A 17,633-nucleotide genomic window follows, 5' to 3' on the forward strand; every position below is an offset into this window, starting at 1 on the left:
CCTTTTTACTGTTCACTAAGGAACCACATACTGATATTTTTGTTGTTGCTGTTTTTGGTTTGGTTTTGTTTTTACAACCAAAACAAACTTCTCTTCAAGAATGTGTTTAAAGTTGTTTGATACAGTTTTTAGCGTACCATTTCTCAGTAAAAAGAAAATGACTCATCTTTTTTGGGGGGGGCGGGGGGTGGAGGGTGCCTCACTGCGCAGCTTGTGGGATCTTAGTTCCCCAATCTGAAGCCACGCCCCCTGCAGTGGAAGCGCAGTCTTAACCACTGGACCGCCAGGGAAGTCCCATGACTCATCTATTGATCACTAAAACTAACCCAAATTTTAGATCATTAACTCAACAGACCATAGGTGGAACATTAATGATATTTATATCTCATAATGAAAATAAATAACAATCCATAAAATGAGCTTTCTCTGCTTAGAAAAAGCTACATTTATATTTTTATAACCCTTACTAATATTGTAAGGAAATGCTATGGAATTTCATATACTTGACACTGCAGTGGCTGTTCGTCTGAGTTGTGTTTATTCCTTCATCCAATAAATACTATACTCCTGCTGTGTGCCAGGAATGCACAGATAAATGTAAGACTGCCCTGCCCTGAAGAAGTTTCTGGTTTCACAGAGGAGACATGAGTCAGCAAAGAAGTCCTTACCTTTTTTTGTATTTTAACATCATGAGATAAAACTGCATTCCATATGATACCATTGGTTACAAATATATTACCTTTATGAATTAAAATACACTTCTGGATAGCATCTTGATGTTGGTTGAAAATTCAGTACTTAAATGAAGATGGTTGTCAAAATAATTTAATACAAATTCAGTTAACACTGAGTTGTGTTTATAGTTGCACATCTCTTAAATAAGCATGCATTAACGTCTTTTTTTTCTTAAAGAGTGCTACATGTTCAGAGTGCAATTGCTCTTTTTTCTTGCTTTTCAGGACTATTATATTATGCAGGACATGGTTATGAAAACTTCGGGAACAGCTTTATGGTCCCTGTTGATGCTCCAAATCCATATAGGTCTGAAAATTGCCTGTGTGTACAAAATATACTGAAATTGATGCAAGAAAAAGAAACCGGACTCAATGTGTTCCTGTTAGACATGTGCAGGAAAAGGTAAACTGTCCATTCTTTATATACTGAAGCTCGTTGGTCAGTTAAATATCAACCTTGACAAGTTAAATCTGAAGGCAAACCTCTGCATGGTAGGAATCACTTAAGTTTGTGAATTTTAGGTTATAGACTGAAACTGATGAAGAAGAAAACTAGAGGAAAATATATTTTCTGTGTGTGTTTGACTTTTTCCTGTCTGCTCTAGAACAAAAGTGAAGAACAAAAGGGCATGGGTATTTTCTCATAAAAGAAAAGATACAGGGACTTCCCTGGTGGCGCAGTGGTTAAGAATCCACCTGCCAGTGCAGGGGACACGGTTTCCAGCCCTGGTCCAAGAAGATCCCACATGCCACGGAGCACCTAAGCCCGTGCACCACAACTACTGAGCCTGCGCTCTAGAGCCCGTGAGCCACAACTACTGAGCCTGTGTGCCATAACTACTGAAGCTCGCACGACTAGAGCCCATGCTCCGCAACAAGAGAAGCCACTGAAATAAGAAGCCCACACACCACAGCGAAGAGTAGCTCCCGCTCGCCACCAACTAGAGAAAGCCTGAGTGCAGCAACGAAGTCCCAATGCAGCCAAAAATAAATAATATAAATTAAAATTTAAATTTAAAAATAAGAAAGAAAACATACAGCTCTTCAGCCTGCCTTTAGAACGTTTCTAACAATCCCTGCAGCTGTTCCTCCAGGAATTAGCAGAGACACCATGCATGGAGTGAGGGCCTCTAGTTAGTCATGGTATTGCAGACAGAGAAAGTTTAGCTGAAGCAGATGTTTGAAGATTTGGATCCCATTTGTCTGCCATTGTGTTACTAAGGAGTGGAGCCAATGATGATTCTACTCAGATTTAGTGTTTTGCTTGCTCAGCTTTTACCAATCAAAATCCAATGGCCGAATTCAAACGTAAGTCCAGTTTTAAAGCTAACAAGAAAAAAGGTGAGTCTCTTCTGTCTCAGTAGTTTAGGAGCCCTGGATTACTTTTGGTAAATATGTAGCTAATAAGATAAAGGAATTTGAACCTATATATGTATATATATATATATATATATATATATTTTTTTTTTTTTTTTTTTTTTTTTTTTTTTTTTTTGCGGCACGCAGGCCTCTCACTGTTGTAGCCTCTCCCGTTGCGGAGCACGGGCTCTGGATGCGCAGGCCCAGCGGCCATGGCTCACGGGCCCAGCCGCTCCGCGGCATGTGGGATCTTCCCGGACAAGGGCACAAACCCATGTTCCCTGCATCGGCAGGCGGACTCTCAACCACTGCACCACCAGGGAAGCCCTGAACCTATAATTTTAAGTTATGTGTAATAGGATAGTATCATGTTTATTATTTATGTTCTTTTAAGAATGCTGTTTTAACTTCTCATATTTATACCTGTCCTCCTCTCCTACCTTTTAAATAGAAATGACTACGATGATACCATCCCAATCTTGGACGCACTAAAAGTCACTGCCAATATTGTGTTTGGATATGCCACGTAAGAAACTTTTATGTTCATGTTGAGGATTCCTTCATTCTTTGATGACTTCTTTTTGATTGTAAATTAGAATCCTAGAAATATCCATAGCCATCTAGGCATAAATTTGCCTCAATATTCTTGATAGAAATTTTTAAATAATTGACTTCAGCACTTCATAGCTTGGCATCTTCTTTTTACTAAGCACCAAAGCATTTAGTTCTTGCTTAAAGATTAACTCTTTAATTGGGATGCCATGAGATAGGCAGGGGAGTACATGAGGCTCATCAGTTTTTGCAGAAGCCTCATGTGGCAAGTGTTTGCTTTTTTAAAAAATGTCTTTTTTCAGGTGTCAAGGAGCAGAAGCCTTTGAGATACAGCATTCTGGGTTGGCAAATGGAATCTTCATGAAATTTTTAAAAGATAGATTATTAGAAGAAAAGAAAATAACTGTGTTACTGGATGAAGTTGCAGAAGGTAAAATAAAAACTAAAGAGAAAGCTACTCAGGGTTCTCTGTTGGGTCATTATTTTATTCCTATTGTTAGTATGCAGATTTGGAATTCGTATTTATCTTATAAGACAGTTTTTTTAAGTAATGTTCACAACACTCAGGTTTCCCTCCTTCCTTCCCTATTGGCTTAGCTACATGCATCTGTGCAGTATTACTTGAAGTCCAAGTCTGACCCCAGACATGGTTGTGAAATAAATGAAGTTTAATCCTCAGAGCTCTTCACCTTGTTTCTATGCTTAGTGCCTGATGCTGCCCAGTCTGCTTATTTGCAAAAAAAAAAAAAAAAACTGTCTAATGAGCATCCTCTTTCAGGATCAGACAGATAAACTTTACAGAAATGCTGAGACCCTATGGGGAAAAGCTGGCTTCTTTTTTTTTTTTTTTTCTTGATGAACTTAGTAGTTTTAAAATTCTGCTTTAAGGACAGGATCCTAGAGGTCTAACACCATGTCTTCCATTCCCTTCTATTCCTTCCTTCCCTGCCTGGCATAATGCTGTGCTCGTGTCAGGTGTTGAATAATCACGTTACAGCTGTAGATTGACATGTGTTTTTTGAAATGCCATTTTACAAGTCATATCAAAAAGAAGGCAGTTCTTTTACAAACTGGCTCACTAGCAAATGGAGTTTCATGGATGTTCCAAAGATGGCAGCTTGAGTGTATGGTATCTGAGTGTTTCACGACCTGCTGTTAGTCACATTCGTTTATTTTCATGTTTTTGTCGGTGTAGATCCCTTAGCTGGATCACTTAACTACTTTCCCCTTTAATGTAGACAGTCAGAGCTTTGGCCCTCCTTCTTCAACAAAGAAGTTCTGCTTTTATCTGTTTTACATATTGTGTGGGCTTCTATTTAAGTTCTCATTTGAAGACAAAGTTCTGGTGCTTAAAAAAAAAAAATTAAAGCCTTTGGAGTATGTCAGTTATTTTCAAAGTGGGATCTGTGAAGGTGCTTCAGAGACTCTAAAATGTTTTATTCTAATTTTAGTCTTTAAGATATATTAACTATCTTAACACTTAGTAAAAAGCACCAGTTCACCCACATATGATATATACTTTGTTGTTATGGCAATGAATGGCATCCCAGTATGTGCTGTGAGTTTATATTTGAACTTCTGGATTATATTTTAATTTTATTATATATTTGAATATTGGATCTTCTGGATAACTTAAAAATATTCAGGAAAAAAAGTAAGTATTCAAAATCATAGACCAAATAGTTAAGGCAGAAAAACTACCTTTCCAGTTTCAATTGTGTGAAACAAATGAAACAAAATATGAAATAAGCTGATTGCTGTTACAAAGCTCCAGTTGTTAATCTGTGACCCCAGATTTTGATTTTGGTACTCCAGACAGCATTATTGTTAAGTTGCTTGAACTTGCAAAATAAATTCTTTCCTATCTAGTTTTGGCAATATGGCATTTAAGGGACTCAAAAACCATCTTACTATATAAAACTCCAAGACCTGCTAGAAAAAATTATTTAATTAGTATTTCATTTTTAATGATGTAAGTCCCTTAGAACATACTTCTGACAGTTTTTGTGAAATTAGTTGTTCAACATGAATCTCAGACCTTGACAGTAATCTACATCCAATTATATGTTCCCTCTCTTTCCTTGCCCCCCTTACATGGTAACCATCATTCTAAATCTTGTTTATCATTCTCTTGATTTGCTTCTTACATAGTTTTAATTGAGTTTATATTATGTCTGCAAGAAGTATGTATATTTTAATTTTAGTTGTTTTTAATTTTATCAAAAGATATTACGCTGTGTATTTGGGACTTGAAGTTTTTCAGTTAATATTATATTGCTAAGAGCAATCCATATTGTTGCATGACTGTGGTTCATTCATTTTGACTGTATTATAATATTCTACTGTGCAAACACACTAGTTTTTTCAGCTGCTCTCCTGTTGAGCATTTGAGCTACATCCCAGTTTTCACTATCGTGAACAATACCGTTGTAACAATCTCTTATATGTCTCCTGGAGTATGTATGCAAGAGCTTCTTTGGGGTACAAATCTAGTATTTGGAATTACTGGATCGTGGGGTATGTCAGTATTCAATTTTAAGAAATAATGCCAAACCGTTTTGCAAAGTGGTTGCACCAATCTACACTTACCCTCTTCCCCGTAATGTACAAGAGGTCGTGTAAATTCGCACTCTCTTCATCACTTCATATGTCAGACTTTTTTATTTTTGCCAATCAGATGTGTTAAATACTATCTCGCTGTGGTTTTGGTTTGGGTTTCCCTGATTGTTAGTGATATTGAACATGTTTTTAATGGCAATACGTATGTCTTCTTATGAAAATCTGCTCGTGTCCTTGGTCCATTTTTCTATTGTAGTGTTTTTGCTTTTCTTACTGATTTAGAGGAATTCTGATACGTTCTTGATGTCACACTAGCTAGGACCTCTGAGACACTGTTGAATAAAAGTAGTAGTGGTAGACATTCTTGCCTCATTTCTGATTTTAAACGGAATGCTTCTAATATTTTCACATTTAGAATCAATGAATTTAAATCCAACGTGATAATCTTTTTCCTTCAACTAGAAAATTTAGTTCAACTACATTTACCGTAGGCTTTTCATACCTGTTTTAACCATTTAATTTATTTGGCTCATTCTTCCTTTTTCATCTTTTAAAAAACTGATTTCTATGTCTTCTCTCCTACAACAATATAATTTTATGTATGCTCACGACCCTTAGGCTCCCCCCCAACCCCCAATATGTTGATATAACTTAGTTCTCAATTGTTTGATATATTCCTCCCTCCCATTCTGTGTGTGTGTGTGTGTGTGTGTGTGTTTATATAATAATCATATATATAAAATCACACTCTGTCTCTCTCTCTCTCTGACCTTACTATTGGTGAAAGAAAAACATTTGGAATCTCTTTGTGAGCAAAAGGGATAAAGTCTTAGAGTTTTATGTCTGTTTTTCCCAGATAAGTCACTACTTTCCCAAGACAGATATTAATTTATTTTTATTAATGTATACAGAAATGGGATACATTTATTGTAATGTATTCATATAAAAGAATATCTGGTTTTATAAATTTAAAGAGATTTGTTCCTATTCCTAAGTCTCTAAATTATGTTGAATGAAAATAGTATTACAAAAATATGTGTGTAACATTTTTGTTAAGCACAAAATCTAAAACGTTCGCACGTACTGTTTACCAATATCTACATGAGTGAAAATTAAACTATGCATAAGAAGATACAGAGTCCTTTGGCTACTTTGAGTTGGGGGAGGACAGTGATGGTGCTTTAACATATTGGTAGTTTTAACACATTATTTCCTTTTTTAAAAATAAATCTCAGGTAAAGACAGCATGGTATTTTAACTTGCTTATAGCTGTGTCATCATTTATTATGAGAATGTATTTGTTTATCATGTTGAGAATGGATTTCTCAACAGAGTATAGACATAAAATTATGACTGCCCATACAGTAAAGAAATATACTTTCAGCTCTTTGTGAATTTCAAGGCTTAAAATATTGGGGATTCATTAATAGAATTATAGAAGATAAAAGCTAGAAAGGGGCCTTTAGAAGTGAGCTGGTCCAGTATTTTTACCTGTTTGCTCACTGCTATATCCCTAGCACCTAGAACCATGCCTGGCACATAGTAGGTGCTTGGTAAATAACTGTTGAGTGAATAAGTGATACTGAGGATATAGCGTGATTTGTAGGAGAGTTCTTGGTCTAAATGAAAGGATGTGGTCTTAAAACTTACATTCGCTTCTTATCTTTTAGATATGGGTAAATGTCACCTTACCAAAGGCAAACAGGCTCTAGAGATTCGAAGTAGCTTATCTGAAAAGAGAGCACTTACTGACCCAATACAGGGAACAGCACATTCTGCAGAATCTCTGGTGCGGAATCTCCAGTGGGCCAAGGCACATGGTACAGTAAAGTCTATTTCCTATGAGCTGTTTCTATAATATGTTTATATAAAATCGTAAAGTGTTTTTCCTTCTGAATATACAGCTTTCCTCCGAATTTTGTAAGGAAGATATTTTAGTCTAGTGAGTAAACCCAAGACTAAGCAAAGGTTTCAGTTATAGATATAACACTGATTTATTTGATGTTGGAAATATTAAATTAACCCATTATTTTCACCTTTGATAAAATTAAAATGATCATTCTTAAATTCTATTTTTAAAACTATTTTCAAGGGCTTCCCTGGTGGCGCAGTGGTTGAGAGTCCGCCTGCTGATGCAGGGGACACGGGTTCGTGCCCCAGTCCGGGAAGATCCCACATGCCGCGGAGCGGCTGGGCCCGTGAGCCATGGCCGCTGAGCCTGCGCGTCCGGAGCCTGTGCTCCACAACGGGAGAGGCCACAACAGTGAGAGGCCCGCGTACTGCAAAAAAAAAAACACAACTATTTTCTATTTGTCTAACATACAATCCCTTAGATTCTCCTATATTGTGAGATGTTGAAATGTGCCATTTCAAAAATCAGACAGTCCCCTACTTGATAAACATGTTATCTGTAAAATGGGGACAAGAAGTAGTGCTTACTTGATAGGGTTGTTGATATTGTATGAAATCACATGTAAAGACACAAACGTGATGGTCAGCAAATACTGAATGCTTATAAATATTACTGAGCATAACTGAGCATGGTCTCCTGGACATTTGAATCCGTGGGTGGGTGAGCAAGAGAAAGAAGGTGAGGCAGAAATCATCTGCAACTTAATCACCTCTGGTAATTCTATGTGATTTAGTGAAAAAGTAAGTTTAAATTATTGGCTGAAATAATGGTTGGTTGAATCTTCTATGAATCCCAAATATCTATGCTGTGGATACATTATTAAGTGATAACTGAAAATTAACTGTATTTGTATTTGTTGAACTCCTATATAATGTCTTTTTTTCGTGACAGTCTGTTCTCTAAGATATATTTTTGGTAAATTAACACATTGAAGCACATTAAAATGCAAAATGCCATAAATATATTATCTTGGCATTCCAGATAATTGGGTAAGTAGTTAAAATTCTTTTTCTTTAAAAAAGCTCTAAAACAACAACAAAAATCAGTTAAGAGCAACCGTAAACAAAACCTTCCATAAAATGAAATTAAAAGGTCAAATAGGGACTTCCCTGGTGGCGCAGTAGTTAAGAATCCTCCTGCCAATGCAGGGGACACGGGTTTGAGCCCTGGTCTGGGAAGATCCCATATGCCGCGGAGCAACTAAGCTCGTGCGCCACAACTACTGAGCCCGCGTGCCACAGCTACTGAAGCCCGCGCACCTAGAGCCCGTGCTCTGCAACAAAGAGAAGCCACTGCAACGAGAAGCCCGCGCACCGCAACGAAGAGTAACCCCACTCGCTGCAACTAGAGAAAGCCCATGCTCAGCAACAAAGACCCAATGCAGCCAAAAATAAATAAGTAAATTCATTTAAAATAAAAAAGCAGAATTATTAAAGATGAAGCATAATGTCACTGAGTAGTTTATTTAAAAGTATTTTCATGAAGAGTAAGGAAACAGTGAAAATATATCTACAATTGTATGTATACTTTTGATTACCACTATAAAAATTATGTATGCAGAGGGACAAGAGCTGTAAGAAAACAGAAAACAAAAGATACTTGCTTGACCAGTAGAATATTGCACTCTTTTTTTTAAGTGTGTGTGTGTGTGTCTTTAAACAATGTTAGTTGTATAACATTTTTAAGCAGCAGAAATAGCTCTAATTGTATTTTGCCTCATAAAGAATATTTGTTTGCCACTTAACATCAGAAAACTTACGAAGCATTCTTTAAATATTTATAAATTGTTTTTTCAGAACTTCCAGAAAGTATGTGTCTCAAATTTCAATGTGGTGTTCAAATTCAATTAGGATTTGCAGCTGAGTTTTCCAACGTCATGATAATCTATACAAGTATAGTCCACAAACCACCTGATATACTAATGTGCGATGCCTATGTTACCGATTTTCCACTTGTAAGTCTTTTTCTTCTATTTAAAATATAATGATATATCCTTACAACTAAGTTTTTGAAAACTTAAAAGTTGATAAATGTAAAGGCAATATATATATATTACACTTAAAAAAATATTCGCATCATGATAGTTGTAATATTTTAAAATTGCCAGAATACCTTAAATATGTTAAGTTTAGGAATGTCTGAAGTTCACCCAGAAAAGAAGGCTTTAATTTCCCTTACCCTAAATAGGATATCAAATATGAAGGAATAAAATGTGCTATACATATGTCCAGAATAACTTCCTTTTAAAAACGTTTCCAAAAACGTTTCCAAAAAAGTTACTACAACAGTGTAAGTCGTATTTGTCAAGCTATAGTAGTATATTGGAAGAATAGAAACCTAGTTCTTTCCAAAACATTTATTTCGTATTGGCCTAAGGAAGCCACTAAACAATATCCCTCTTTCCTACATAGTTGTAGTAAATTGAGACGTAAGCACGGAGTAAGGCAAACAATCTGCTTCTGATAAAGCCTTCATGGAGGACATTTGCTCAGTGTGACCCCCAGAATTAGACGGGCCTGTGCACCAGTCCAGGCAGCTCTGGACCAGGGTTGGCCCCCCGGGCACTGGGCAGGCAGAGCCTGCGGGCTGCTCTCTATAGAGTCACAGAGTAGATCCCCTGCTCTCGACAGCCGTTGCCTCTAAAAGAAAAAAGGGAAAAGCTGCCTTTGGCATGTCTACTTATTCCTCTTAAACATACAAATCACATAAATCCCCCTGCACCTTCCCAAAAGTGATGAATAAGGAAGGAGAGAATCCAGGAATCAAACACTAATGGGGCTTGAACTTAAAAGGAAACTTGAGGACACTTAGAAGTGTTTGTAGGAATAGTTTGAAAGTAACTGTCCTTTCAGAGCTAACTTCTTAAGTGTATCGGTGAGGAATTTAGAATTTACTCTAGAATGTTATTTTCATTGTATCTCTAGCCCTAGGTAAGGGATTACCTACTCTGACCACAGTTCATCAGAGAGCAGTACCTGTTAAGATGTTTTATGGTCAGATGATGTTGTGACTTCCATTGATTTCATTAACAACATTTGCTGATTTTCACAGGACCTAGATATTGATCCAAAAGATGCAAATAAAGGGACGCCCGAAGAAACTGGGAGCTATTTAGTATCAAAGGATCTCCCCAAGCATTGCCTCTATACTAGACTCAGCTCACTGCAAAAATTAAAGGTTATTACTTTTCCTGTCTATAACTACTAAGGGAAAACTTTATGAAAGTGAAAATGCATTTTTGTCTGTGAACCTTGAATTGGTCCATAGATGTGCTGCTGCTTTGCGTATTAAGTTGAAGTAGAGTGAACGGGTGGCTGTGCAGCAAGTCTCAGTGACCTTCTGCATGCTGTATTCTGTCCCTGATAATGGCCTGAGGATTTGTGTGTGAGAATGCAAGTAATTACCCTCCACGGTGTTAAAAAGTTAGAGACAAAAAGCATAGTCTACTAAATATAAATATCTTAGCATTTTCAGTTAAGCATTTCCTATTTCTGACTTTCTACAAAACATAACAAATTAGAATTGGAATTTATTTTGATCTCTTTTCATCTCTCATTGACCTTAAATCAGAAACTACATGGTACATGGTCTATAGGGTTGAGCTTTCTAATAGAACCAAATTCTTGCCAACCTGAGTTTTTATTTATAGCCAAAACTTGGGGAATGAAGTGAGCACTATTGACAGTCATGGGAGGACAGTCATAAACCTGCTGTCGCCCCGTTCATGGCTAATCTACTTACACTCTCCTTGTATCTTTGAACTTCTGTCCATTATCTGATTCAATTATACTTCTCCACCTATGATTGTGATTATTCTGTAGTATTTTTAAAACAGCGAAACAAAATTTTGACCTAGATGCAAAGCCAGTTATTGTTTCATTAAAAGATAATTCCCCATCTCCAGTAATAGGGAAAGATAGTTTCCCAAGCCCCACTGCTTGGAAAATACCTTTCCCCTGTTCATCAGGAATACAATACCAGATCTCTATGATTTTGACTATACTAATTCAAAGTATTGAATGAGGGAAAAGGAAGCTAATTCTAGCCGGCCTTTCTTAGTATAGGGAAGATGTAAAGGATACCTTGAGGGTCTGGAACCTGGGAAACAGGAGTGAGACTGGGTTTTTGTTGTTGTTGTTTGGTTTTGTCTGTATGTATGTGTGTGAATGTGAGTCTAAGATTGATATACTTTCAGGGTTGATGAAGATAACAAACCTTTTCTTTTCCTTTTCAGGAACATCTAGTCTTCACAGTGTGTTTATCATATCAGTACTCAGGATTGGAAGATACTGTAGAGGAAAAGCAGGAAGTGAATGTTGGAAAACCTCTCATTGCTAAACTAGACATTCACCGAGGCTCCGGAAGGAAGACTTGCTTCCAAACTTGTGTTATGTGTAACAGCCCTTACCAGAGCTCAACAGCCGTGTCCGTGGGAGCTGGCCATTATCGTTCATCTCAAGACTCATTCTGTGGTGTTTACCATTCACATCTTAGTAACTCAAGTAATGTGATGCCGTCAGATAGCTGTCATTGCAGCCGGACTGCAGATGCATTTATTTCAAGTCATCATACCCACCATTATTCATGTCAGTTTGGCAGAAGCAATGTGCCAGTAGAGACAACTGATGAAATACCATTCGGTTTCTCTGATGGGCTCAGAATTTCTGAAAAGTGACCTTTTTGTTTTTGAAAGTTATCATAATTAATAGATGTCTCATCCAACAGTACTTAACATAAAGTGAGGTATTGGGGAAAAGCAAATATATATACATGTGGAAAGAAAAATTAGTAACAGCTGTTTCATGGTAAACTCAGGACTTTGAGATGCTGGAATTATATTATTTAACTACGGACTTCCTCTTTTAAGATTCTGTGAATTGGTTGATTTGTTCTGTAAGTATGAAGTACGGATGTGTATATGTTTATGTGTATATAACAAAAATGTTTTCATTTTGACCACTCTGAAGTAAGAACAGTGGGAATGGCATTACTGTGGAATAAGTCGTTGTATTTTTAGAGCCAGAAAATGTACCTTGGTGATCATCAGGCTTAACCTAATTTTAACAGTGGGAGAAACAGATTGAGGCATCTTGTTTAAGTTAGAGCTGAGACCTCCAGGCTTCTATTCCAGTGTTTATTCCACTACACACTGCCTTCCTGACAGGTTCTGAGACAGGTAGTATTTTGGTAGATAGATTTAAAGATATATAAATATGGATATCTGTATATAATCTAGAAATGTATGAACTTTAGTTTGTGATTATAGGACTTTGCTGCAAATGCCAGTTAAGAGGTTTGTATATAAATCTTATGTATAACAGGCTGAAATTTCTTAAGGTCATGAAAGCACGTGAGAAGTGACAAGATGTTTGTCTATGTTAAAGCCCTAGACAGCAGGATAATTTTGCTACTGGATGACCTTGGTAGCTGTTTACCTGAATCTTACAAATATTGGACATGTCTTCCTTAATAAGGTGTATTTTCTCATTTTACTGGCCTTAGGAGACAGTCACCTTTGGTTCTACCTAAAAGCAAGTTTAAAAAGCAGCTGGCAATAAAAAGGTTGAATTAGTAATTTTAAAACATCCCACAAAGAAAATCCCAGGCCCAGATGTCTTCACTGCTGTATTCTACCAGACATTTTTTAAAGAAGTAGCACCAATCCTTTGCAAACTTTTTCCAAAAATAGGAGAACACTTCCCAACTCAATCTTTTGAGTCCAGTATTACCCTAATACAAAACCAGAGACATTGCAAGAAAACTACAGAGCAATAACTATTATGACTATAGACACAGAAAATCATCAACAAAATACTAGCAAAATATAAAAAGGGTCATACACCATGACCCAGTGAAATTTATCCCAGGAATGCAAGGTGGGTTTAACATCCAAAATTAAACATAATGTGTAAATTATCTTGTTATTCACAATAGTTATATTCTATAATGTCACTATGAATACTGAATTAGCGAATACAGAGCCATTGCTCCTAGGGGAAATGTGTGTGTTTTACACATATACGTATCTCAAATAGACTGTAACCTTAAATCCTAAAAACAATTTATCCTGGTAGAGTCTATTTATTTTATAAGAGACAAAATGAGGTTCAGAAGTATTAAGCGACTTGCCTGAGGCCACCCAACTAATGGGCCAGACTTGGGATTCAGACCCATCCAACTGGCCCCAGAGCCAGAGCTTCTTGCACTATACTGCCTTTCCCCATGCCTTCTCCATCCTCTGGTCATCTCTGCAGGAGAGCTGAAACAAAAAGGCAAAGCATTGCCTTGTTTGACCTCAGCTGAGAACTTGCACCTCAAGGAACTCAGTTTTTTTCACCAGTCTGCACATGTCCATGGATGGTCATAAAAGTGCTGCAAGTATTGACTTTAGGGTTATTAGTAAATTTTAAATAAGTAAATTGGCAAATTTACAAACACAGAATTATGAATGAGGATCATGTCCCTAAAGATCAAAATTACCACATTGTCTTAATGTATACAGAAAAAGCATTTGATAAAATTCAGCACCCTTTCATGATAAAAATACTCAAGAAACTAGAAGTAAAAGGGGAACATCCTCAGGATGATAAAGGGCATCTACCAAAAAACCACACCTACTTAAACATCATACTTAATGGTGACAGACTGAATACTGACTGCTTTCCCCCTCAGATCAGAAATAAGGATTTTCATTCTCACCACTTCTCTTCAACACTGTACTTGTGGCAGTAGCCAGGGCAATTAGGTAAGAAAAAGAAAGGGCAACCATATTGGAAAAGAAGTAAGACTACATGTATTCAGAGATGACATGATCTTGTTGTCTATAGAAAATTGTAAGGAATTCATTTCAAAACGAAGGAGTTCAACAGGTTGCAGGATAGATACAAAGACCACCATACAAAAATCAGTTTTATTTCTATACTAGCAATGGACATTCTAAAATTGAGGTTTTTTTTACTCCTGTTTATAATAGCATTAGATGAATAAAACAAAACTACAGAACATTGTTGAAAGAAATTAAAGAAGATGTAAATAAATGGAAAGACATCTTTGTTGGTGGATTGGAAGACTTAACACTGTTTAGATGGCAATGCTCCCCAAACTGGTCTGCAGATTCAATGCAATTCCCATTAAAATTCCAGCTGGCTTTTTTACAGAAATTGATAAGCTGATAAAATTCACATGGAAATGCAAGAAACCCACAATACCCAAAATCATCTTGAAAGAGAACAAAGTGGGAAGATTCACACTTAACCAATTTTAAAACTTATTACAAAGCTATAGTAATCAAAACAGGATAGATATTACAAAGGAATATAAAATATAACAGTCCAGAAATAAACCCATACATTTTATGATCAATTGATATTTGGTATGGGTGCCAATACCATTCAGTGAGGAAGAGTAGTCTTTTCAACAAATGATCCAAGGACAACTGGATAGCCACATGCTATCCAGTGGCTATCCCTGGATAGCCACTTATGGTATAAGGAAGGCTATCCCTTCCTTATTCCATACACAAATTTTAACTCAAAATGGATCATACACCTAAATAAGAGCTAAAACTATAAAACTCTTACAGGAAAACATAGAAGTAAATCTTTGTGACCTTGGGCTAACCAACAGCTTCTTAGATACAGCACCAAAAGTACAAACAAGGGGAAAAAAATAAATTGGACTTAATCAAAATGAACTTTTGTGCTTTAAAGGACACCATCAAGAAAGGAAAAAGACAACCCACAGAATGAGAGAAAATTTTTGAAAATCACATCTGATAAGGGGTTTGTATCTGGAATATATAAAGAAACCATAACTCATAATAATGAGCCTTTTATATGCTAGTCCTTAATTATGGTTTCTGTGGAGCAGTAACCAATGGACTTTCTGTAATGATGGAAATCTTGTATATCTTCACTCTCCAATATGATACCTTCTAGTCCCATGTGGTCACTGAGGAGTTGCAATATAGCTGGTGTGAGGAACTTTTTTTAAATTTTGGTTTTAATTTAAATAGCTACATATAGTTAGGGGCTTCCATATTCAACTGCACAGCTGTAGAGAATAGGGCTAGAAGTTAGGTAGGGTAAAGGGACTTTTTGCCTTTCACTTTATATTTTTCTGTATATTTGAATTTTTAAACCAAGCATGTATTTATAATTTTAAAACATTAAAAAAAATAAGAATGGTGCATTTTTTTCATTTTTTCCATCAGCCATGCTTTTATTTTACTTGAATCTCTCACACCAATTGCTTTGTAATCTTAGCATAGGATTTTTTTTATATACATCAGTGGAATTTAGGAAAGGTAACCTATCCATACCAATAACAATGTAAGGAAGAGATTAGGAGAGTAAAGTCTCACTAAATCCAAAGCTAGTACTTGATTCTGAAGAAGGTATTTTCTGGAAAGTAACTTTAAAAATTATAAAAATTATAAGTTACATGTTTTCTAATAAAAGAAAAATCAAACCTCAATACATGGGATCATTTGTAAAACATTAAAGTGTTGTTCATCCAGAGGTGAACAGGTAAATAGAGGTATAGCCTTAGGAAAGAAAGTCTTTAAAGAATACTGAAAAGGGGCATTTAGACCTTTTGTTTTTCCTTGATCTCCAAATCTAACTTGCACATGAAGCAACAATGAAGTGGTCTCAGTAATCACAATTTTTTTCAACTCGTCAAACTCAAGAAATTCAATTACGTATCCATAGCTCAGATAACTGATATATTGACACATAGATCTGCACAAGTTCAGTGTCAGGATGAGATCTGATTTTTTTTTTTTAAGGCCCAATAAATTTTAAGTTGTTTCCTGTTGTTTAAACGTTCCCCTGGTATTTGTATGCTGTTGCTTTCAACTACCAATTGTTGCTAAAAACTCAGGATTTACACATTACTTTCATGTATTTCAACCTGTTTTTCTAGCTTAACATTGTGAATTTTATCCAGGCCCAACCACAATAAGTTTTCAATACTTGCCCTTGAATTATATGACATATTTCTCATATTGATAAGCTGTTAGTAAAGAAAAATATACCCAGAAATAATGTTTGTATAAATTAATTTTTTTTCTGTTTGACAGCATTAAAAATATTTCAGCAGACACAAAGTTTGGCTTTACTAAAGTCTGAGTCCGCTCCAAGTGGTGTGACTTAAAATGTGTTATTGATCTTGTGTATGCTTTTTCTATTTCTTTATCTGTAAAACAGGGATGATGATATAATATCATAGGGCTTATAATACTTTACAGGGTTGGCAATACTCAAGAAATTCCTGTAAAGTGCCAGCTTTTTGAAAAGGATCATCATTCTCCAAATCTGGCATTCTCAAAATCATACCAGTCCCTACACAGGGCGTAGTATTTGTTATTAAGGTACTTCCTACAATGCACTTTTCATAGTATTGGCAATGCATGTTGGCTTCTAAAGTAAGTTGCAACTGAATTTTGTTCACTCCAAATTCACTTTTCAAAAAGTATGGAAATTGAACGTCCCCAGCCGTTAATGTTACATAAAGTGCTTTACACACAAAAACAATTTGATTAGCAGTGCTTCTAATTGGTGGGATTGTCTTTGCTTACCTGTATTTTCCAGTTTTTATACAGAGAACAACTATAGTTTTAAAATATATTGTTTAGGGGGCTTCCCTGGTGGTGCAGTGGTTGAGGGTCCGCCTGCCAATGCAGGGGACGCGGGTTCATGCCCTGGTCCAGGAAGATCCCACATAGCGCTGAGCGGCTGGGCCCGTGAGCCATGGCCGCTGAGCCTGCACATCTGGAGCCTGTGCTCCGCAACAGGAGAGGCCACAGTGGTGAGAGGCCTGCGTACCACAAAAAAAATAAAATATATTGTTTAATATAATAATATATTGAGCATCAATAAATGTTTTTTAACACAATTTTTCATAAATGCAATCAAGTTTAAAAATGCAAAGGGTCTCATCTAGGGTTTTTTTTGGTAAGTTTATTTAGTTTTCACTGCATTGGGTCTTCGTTACTGCACACGGGCTTTCTCTAGTTGCAGCGAGCAGGGGCTACTCTTTGTTGAGGTGCGCGCGCAGGCTTCTCATTGCGGTGGCTTCTCTTGTTGCAGAGCACAGGCTCTAAGTGCTCGGGCTTCAGTAGTTGTGGCACACGGGCTTAGTTGCTGTGCAGCATGTGGAATCTTCCCGGACCAGGGCTCGAACCTGTGTCCCCTGCATTGGCAGGCAGATTCTTAACCACTGTGCCACCAGGGAAGTTCTCTCATGTGGTTTTTGATGTCATGAGTAATTCATACATAGGTGTTTTAAATTTTAAAATTGAGATTTTCCAAACTCAAGAGAAAAGTTGCAGAACTAATAAAGAATTCCCATATTTCCATCACCCTGATTCTCTAAATACTAACATTTTCCCATATTGTATCATTTTTTCTCAAATGTATATGTTTGTATGTATATCTATATACATATATGTATGACATTTTTTCCTGAGCTGTTCGAAAGTAACCCTTTAGCCCCTACGTAAATACTTAGGTGTG

General features: G+C 36.5%; 1 protein-coding gene across 2 annotated transcripts in view; it reads left to right on the forward strand.

Moving 5' to 3' along the window:
• The window catches only part of MALT1 (MALT1 paracaspase), a 62,541-nt gene extending 46,390 nt beyond the window's left edge, over nucleotides 1-16,151 (forward strand). For both annotated transcript variants that reach the window (XM_060118495.1, XM_060118496.1), the window contains 7 exons: nucleotides 960-1,137; nucleotides 2,545-2,619; nucleotides 2,948-3,075; nucleotides 6,875-7,024; nucleotides 8,913-9,070; nucleotides 10,168-10,293; nucleotides 11,351-16,151. In XM_060118495.1, coding sequence (XP_059974478.1) covers nucleotides 960-1,137; nucleotides 2,545-2,619; nucleotides 2,948-3,075; nucleotides 6,875-7,024; nucleotides 8,913-9,070; nucleotides 10,168-10,293; nucleotides 11,351-11,791 — 1,256 coding nt within the window. In that variant the 3' untranslated portion in view covers nucleotides 11,792-16,151. The remainder of the gene's footprint in view (nucleotides 1-959; nucleotides 1,138-2,544; nucleotides 2,620-2,947; nucleotides 3,076-6,874; nucleotides 7,025-8,912; nucleotides 9,071-10,167; nucleotides 10,294-11,350) is intronic.
• The last annotated feature ends 1,482 nt before the right edge of the window (nucleotides 16,152-17,633 follow it).

Source organism: Mesoplodon densirostris, chromosome 15 (assembly GCF_025265405.1).
Source record: "Mesoplodon densirostris isolate mMesDen1 chromosome 15, mMesDen1 primary haplotype, whole genome shotgun sequence".
NCBI classification, from domain to species: domain Eukaryota; kingdom Metazoa; phylum Chordata; class Mammalia; order Artiodactyla; family Ziphiidae; genus Mesoplodon; species Mesoplodon densirostris.